Below are 7,584 nucleotides of genomic sequence, written 5' to 3' on the forward strand. Positions count from 1 at the left end.
TATATTTTTGAATAGTGTATTGATGGGAAAAATATAGTTAAGAAATAAGAAAAAATTTTGAATTTGTATGTGATATTATTTTATTTAAGAATATGTTATTGAAATGATGTCAAAACACTATTTAGTAATATATTTTTTTCCCCAAAAAATGCGGCTCAAGCAATGGTTCATAAACGGGGGATGTTACCACTTTATCTACAAATATATTTTTAAGCATCTTAACATTTTTCAGATGGAGAACGAAGTCCTAAATTAAATTGAAGGTTTGGGACTCAAACAATGTAAAAAAATTGAGAAAATATTAAAATGCTCATCTAAGTATAAACGACAACTGTGCGTAAAACTTCACTATAGTTTTAAACATCGTATCTTTGATAATTTTGTGTTTTAACACGTCATTTTTAATGTAACAAAATCAAATATAAAAGGGATATACCTAAAAGAAACAACGTTTAAAAGAAAAAAAAAACTGAGTAAAAAATGTTTTAGTTTTTATTTTATTATTAATGAAAATTGATCACTTCTAACAAATCTCAAAATTAATTAATGCTGTCCGGTGACAAAAGGTTGGTTATATCTAATACTGTGCTAAATAAAATAATTTGAAAGGGAAATCACTTTCGGTTAGAGGAAATCCTAATCCAAATTTGACCATTCTTTAAATAAATCCCGTGATATATTAAGTTGAATAACCTTTTTTTCATCTTTAATTTTGATAAATGCAATCTAATTTAATTTATCAACCATTTCAACCCTGCATTCCTATCACCTATAGTAGCAAAAGAGGCTTTCATGACTAGGTAAAAATTACTTTTGAAATAAGTAACTATTTTTCAATTTCGATCAATACTTTTTAATAACAAATAAACTTAATTATAAGAATTTTGAGGTTAGCCAAACACAGAACTGATCTTATGTACATGGTGAACAAAAAATATGTTGCCTACATATTACCACATCATCGACAGGGTATAAAATATCGATAATGTTACAAAACCACATGTTACCACAGTATCGGTGCTCAACATAGCTGTATCCATTATGGGCAGAAGATCAATTATGTAGCCAAACATGTACTTAATCATTGCTTTGAAACTTAAGACATGATCCAGTTCTTGCTTTTTGTCCAATGTAAAGATTGGGTGGGGTAGAAAAGGGAGGAGCAAAAGGCTTAAAAGTGATTTAAGCACTTTTATGTTATTGCTAAATGCACTCATTTTGACTTAACGTTGAAATCTCATATAAGGTAACTTTCCTAGAAATTTAGGGCACATGCTCACTCCCTAATGGTTCACCTTTTGAATTGATTGTGAGATTACTTCTCATTACAAAAGTTACCACTCACCAAACACTCTAATTCTATCATTGCTTTTGGACTGAAAAGGTATTTGATGGGGAAAAAAATTGTTGCGTAAGTCATTGAATTGTTTTTCAAGAAAAGTTACATATACATTTTGTTTGTTTACGAATATATGGGTTATAGAAGTTCTATTATGAAATTATTATTCGATTTCCATCTAAGTTCTCAAATGTTCGTGGCAAGCATCACTCGTGGTTAGGAATATTAGGTGAAAAAACATTATAATCGTCTTTTAAACAAAGAAAACAAGAAATAAAAGAAGAAAAATTAATAAAATCGTCTTTTTTTTTGGTTCAGTTAAAAGTTATATTTTTAGTAAATTTTGATAAAAATTGATAAAACGTGAAACTAAAATATTGATAAAAATTATAAATCCTTAAAAATGAATTTGTGAAAAAATACATTTTAAAAAATGAGGACCAAACACGGGGCTAAAATCTTTTATTTTACTTCGTCATTTTTCCGTCTATATAATCTCCAAGGGTAAATTGGTCATCTAAAACTGTTAAGGCGGCTAAGTGCCATTAATTAAAAATTAGAATTAATTGATGTCCGCCAGCAGGTCATTATTTGGAGTTTGCCACGCGGGGCCCACATTTGTTGGGTTGACGTGTGGGTCCACTCATTTTAAATTGATGAAACGTGTGCTTAACGAGGACTTAACGGCAGGTCTGACAGAGAGTTGTCGTGTTCCTAGGCGACGGACAATTTTCTAACGGCGTCAAATTCCGTCATCAGGCACGTGGAGTGAGAACAGGACTATCCGGATAACGTTTGGACACTTCATTAACCAGCTGGAGCCTGGCCCTTTCCGGCGATGACAATTACAATAGTTAAAAAATGTATTTTTATTGAAATTTATTAAACAAAGTTGGCATCAAAGGACATTTCTTTTGTCATTTTGTCAAAAGGGGACCCCTTTTTTTGTCCCTTCAATATAAGAGAGAATTCACTATTTTGTTGAAAAAATAATGAAAAGGCTTGTGATTTATGGCAACGATCAAGAAGAAGCTTGCGATCTAGTATTGATTAAGTTAATCTTACTAGATGCGAAATTCAAATTTTATTTATTTGTGATCTTTTTAGATACAATTTCAAACTCTTCGTGTTTACTGTAATATCCTAATGTATTATCTCATCGTGCTGATTGTAATAGAAATTTTAAAAGAATTAGGTTGAAAAAAAATTCCCAATCATCTAGATCCCTTTCTTTTCAAAATTAGAGGAGGGAATCATTAAAATATTTCTTCGATTAAAAGAGTTACCTTACTTATTAGTGAGCCCATATGAATAATGTAGTAGTTCAATTATTACACCACCACCGTGAATGCCATTCACCATTGTCGCCGCCATAAAGACCGCCACCAAATTTGGATCTAAATTTGATATCGCAACCATAACCCAACTTCGAGTCCCTATCACCATCACCTCCCACCACCTTCAAGAGGCAACGGATTGTAATAAAGAACCTTGATTGGAGATTTAAGCCCCATTTGATATATATTAATGTAAAAATAATAATGAAAAATATAATCGTTACGGATCCCACACAATAGAAATAAAGTCAAATATGATGACTTGATGTGATAGATAACAGTCATATTTTTCATTTTAATGAGAAACTAATGGGAAACAAACGGGAGCTTAGTTTCCTAAAATCTTTACTAATTACGGATTTACTGGGCATCCGTAATTAGTAAAACTTTGGGAAACTAAATCTCCAATCAAGATTCTTTATTACGATCCATTGCCTCTTAAAGGTGTTGGGAGGTGATGGTGATGGTGATAGGGACTCAAAAGTGGGTTGAGCCCAATGGCACAAAGACTGCAACGTAGCAGGGAGCCCAAAGCTCCAGCTCCTATCAATCATGTGAGCCTTCATCCACGTACATCATCCTCGTAATTTATAATTTCATGAAGGATACAATTAAAGATAAAGCTAATGGTACATAATTTGGTGTACCGAAGAGTGTACACCCTGTCACATGAGGGTGAAACCAATATTCGAGAGGATTCCACCATGTGAAAGGGTGTACACCCTTCGGTACACCAAATTATTTACCCCTAGCAAAACCATTAATGCTACAAAATTTCAAACTACATAACTCGAAGAGTTCATTTCTCAATAAACTACAAATATGAGCTAGAATCTATAACTTATTTTCTTGTTCATCAACTCTATCAGATATATTTGATTATTGGATCAGATACTCAGCTCCATACTATTTTCTTCCTATAATATATACATGCAAGATATCTACATCAAGGAAACATTCCCTCAAGATACTCGTCGAAGTTTTCGTCGTCATCAACCTTGTGATAACTAACTGATGTCGAAGCCTTCATTCCTGGAAATATAATGTTAAGATATCAGTTCCAGGACAAATATGAAAGAATGAGAAATGACCCTCAATCAATCATAAAGCAATGACAAGCTAAAATATCGAGATTAGAATCTGCCCTAGTGTTCACATTGGGACTCTTATAAAAGCACACCTTCTAACGAATATATTCGTTTCTGCAACTTATAAAAATAGGGATCTCGAACAGGACCCTTTTTTGAAATACAAGCATCAGAACATCAGAAAGTAGCAATTTGAGTGGCTCCTCTTTAACTAAACAGACTTTGCTCAAAGTATTTAGGCTTTAGCGTCTTCAAGCATAAGATAAGAAGCTTCTTTTTGTGGAAAAATGGTCCTTAAATCTTTAAAATTCTTTCATTTTGATCCTTATTTCAGCTTCTCAATGGTCTAGCAACCTCTCCCCCATCATCCCAATTCTGCCTGATTGTTGTTTTCTCCGAATGCTGGTTTTTGGAAAACATTTCTTTTAGGGGTGTTTTGATTATGTTGTTTTTGGTGTGTTCTTGGTGTTTCATACCTTAAATTGTTGCGCAGGATATTCTTGTTACCAACATTGTTGAACCTTCTACTATATTGTTAGTTCTTGTACAACTCTAATTTATTTGGTGGTTCTCAGATGCAAGTTTTATTAAATCATGACCCTCCAACTGCCTTCTCAGAATTGTGCGACCTTTCATCTTGGTCAACCAGCCATCTAGTACACTTTAGGGCCTTGTGCAACCATTTTATTGTTATTGCTAATCTTAGTGTAAAAAAATTTCTATGCTGCCATCTCTCTCAGCCTTCATTTTTAAGATTGCCAAAATTAGTAGTTGTAACTTATATCTTTGGCGACTCTCTCTTGACAATTACCTAACCTGACTGTCAGATTACTCACAACATTTTTTAGGGTTGTGGGATTCTTCATCTTGGTCGATCAAGCCATTTGGTACTCCCTAGAGTTGTAGCAGATCAAAGGCTCTATATTTTTGGCTTCACTGACAAGAAATCTCTCTCTAACAAATGCTAATAACATCTGTTAACATTCAAAGCAGCACCAACTTTATACTACCTAGTCTCTCACGGGGTCGACCTGGGCCTCTATTGAGTACGCAAGATTCAGGCGATTCTCATTTCTGTTGTGTGCACAACTCTTTCTACTAGTTGTGAATTTGGTATCCAGTGTGAAGGATTTTGCTGACTATGTAAGAAGTTTGTATGCAGTATTTGTACATGCATGTGACCTTCGCTGAAGATCTCTCACTCTCGTGTGTGCTTTTTGTGCATGCTGTCTATGTGTGGGCTTCTTGCATACCAATATTCTACTTCTCTTGTATCTCAAGTAACCCTTCAAGGAAGACATTCTAATTGAGATGAAGATTGGTTGATAGGAAGGGGGAAGACTTTACTAGGAATTGTAATCAGAATTCAACGACAGTTTCAAGTGCGGTCCATTCTATACATCACTTTCCAAGTTAAGCACATATCAATACATCAACTTGAGGGGAACTGGGAAAGTTGGAATAGGAGATTATTTTCTTATTTTAAGAGACCATTATTTTTCCTATTCTAGTGTAATAATGAACAAATATAGTGATAGGAATATCATGTTTCCTTTTTCTATTTCCTTCTATAGTTACGAATATCTTTTCTTCCCTTTTGTTGATAGGATTGTACCATTATATATAGATTGATTATCTATGACAATTAATTCAATCCTGCCTAAATTTCAAGTGTGTTACTGTGTTACTACATAGCATATTTTGACAAGTGTTTATGAACACTTGCTAAAAGCCAAATCATTTTTTATCCAATTATTTTATGGGACCCACAAGTACTATCTACTTATTCACCTCTTATTTGTATATATTTATAAACACTTGCCAAACATATGCTTATTAATAACATAAGACAGTCCAATTCAATATGCAAGGCGCCTTAATAAGGCCCATTGTCTATTCCAACCAATAAAGAGAAACCACGTTCTATCTCTGTTCAAGTCACCTAAGGAAGAAAAAAAGATTGATGGATACGACAGAATGGATCTTAGCAGCAACTTGCCATAGAATCCTACAGGCTGCCATCTACTTGCTTAAGATGCGCTGAAAGATGTTTTGTAAATCTATTAGTTCTACCACAAACTTTAATACATTTCCCCAACCTCAATATTAATTCAAATACATTCTGATAGTCAATATTTATCAGGCTAGTATCATTAAGCATTATTGTCACATTTTATGTGAAAGGAGTTTACATCAAAAGCAGTACCTCCTCTAGGTCTACCAGATAAGTTTTCCTAGCTTATCTCAAATTGTTATACCAATCATACTAGTAGAATATTCTTAACTGTCATTGCAGGATGATGGTTCCCATTTACCCAACATTTATTTCCATCTCTAGATGCTTTTGATAATATACTTATTTTGCAATTTATCATTTATTTGTTTATTTAACAGAAGAAAATAATTCAAAATTACCTCCCGTAAATTGCCTAGAAAAGCATGGAAATGATAGAAAATTTAGCTTCTGCAGAGTCGGCAAAACTTATCAGCAGAGGCAAACATAGAAGTGTCATACCTTTTCTACGCTCTTTCTTTCTATCATATTCGTTATCTGTATCATCTTCGCTTTCAGACCTATCCCTGACAAGGGGAGATGAATCAATTCAACAAAGTGACAAATTTGGGTCCTTGTCCTGCCTCTGTCATAAACAATTCTCAACTGAAACTACATCTTTGATTCCTACCTTTTCCTCCGATCACTGTCCATCTCTTTTTGTCTCAATCGTTCTTTCTCTTTTTGTTTTTTATAAAGAACCTTCTCCGCACATCTATTTCAAAGGATCAACAAACATGCATTCAATATTTTTAGTAACTTCGGCTAAAATCAGGAGGAGAAAATTTAGATGTCCAGTTCTATCTGTTCCTCCACCATCTGTATTTGATTCAAAAAGGAAGCTCTCTGCATGAATTTAAGAGAAAATTAAATGTCGTCCATTTGCATAAAAATGGTTCATGACATTTACTCATGAATCAATAGCAGGAACAAAGGCATATGACAATGCATATTTTTCTGCTAGCAGAATGTCCAGGTGCGAGAGAACTGCGAGTAAAGCAAGGCCTGTCTAATTCTTTCTTATTGTAAATCAGAGAAATGTATAATGACCACGAAGGTCGCATATCAAAGACTAGCATACCCAAATTGCTTCGCTAGTAAATTATCCTCATGCTCAATAATGTGATTAACGTCCATGATTTTACGCTACATAATTGCTGCATTAATATTCTATGGTATAACTTAAACAGAACAAGGCAAATTTATAGATGTGATAATCAAAAGGAAGCAAGGGAAGTTTTATGAGTCACCTCTCACAGGTTACTAATTTCACGAGCGCCTGTTTATTTTCTCCAGCTTCATAATAAGAAAAGTTTACCTACACATACAGTTCAAAAGGTGAAAAATGGCATTTATTGCAAAATCCAATAATGACAAAGAATGGCTCAAATGTTTAGCATAAATTACTCTTATCAATAGTATTCTTTCATCTTCAACACATGAAGTACCTCCAAATATAGAACTGGAGCACATAAATATTGCAAGAATTAGGAAACTTGAATTCAGGATAGCAGCTCTCATTTATGCAGGAAATCAGTACAGAAAAATTTAAGGACAAAGGCTCTTTCTTGATTTATTTAACAGCACTGCACCTTATTTTGAAAGCAAGTAATCTATGCTACTGTAAGGATGAAACTTCAGAAGCATTCAGACTGCATATATGGTCAGTCATTAAAAGCTTAAATATCCAATCTTATCAGCAGTCAGGGAAGGGCAAGATCCTATAATTGCATTGCACATCTGGCGGGGGGGTAGTGGAGGGAGGGA

At 33.8% G+C, this 7,584-nt stretch overlaps 1 protein-coding gene across 1 annotated transcript in view; it reads right to left on the minus strand.

Moving 5' to 3' along the window:
- Positions 1–3,440: 3,440 nt before the first annotated feature.
- Positions 3,441–7,584, minus strand: part of LOC111410496 (protein FRA10AC1-like) — a 15,022-nt gene continuing 10,878 nt past the window's right edge. Inside the window, exons 8-11 of the mRNA XM_023040855.1 lie at positions 7,068–7,135; positions 6,449–6,532; positions 6,280–6,344; positions 3,441–3,708 (exon numbers count right to left, since the gene is read on the minus strand). Of these exons, the coding sequence (XP_022896623.1) occupies positions 3,623–3,708; positions 6,280–6,344; positions 6,449–6,532; positions 7,068–7,135 (303 nt within the window). The 3' untranslated portion in view covers positions 3,441–3,622. The remainder of the gene's footprint in view (positions 3,709–6,279; positions 6,345–6,448; positions 6,533–7,067; positions 7,136–7,584) is intronic.

This window comes from Olea europaea, chromosome 15, assembly GCF_002742605.1.
Source record: "Olea europaea var. sylvestris chromosome 15, O_europaea_v1, whole genome shotgun sequence".
Lineage (NCBI taxonomy): Eukaryota > Viridiplantae > Streptophyta > Magnoliopsida > Lamiales > Oleaceae > Olea > Olea europaea.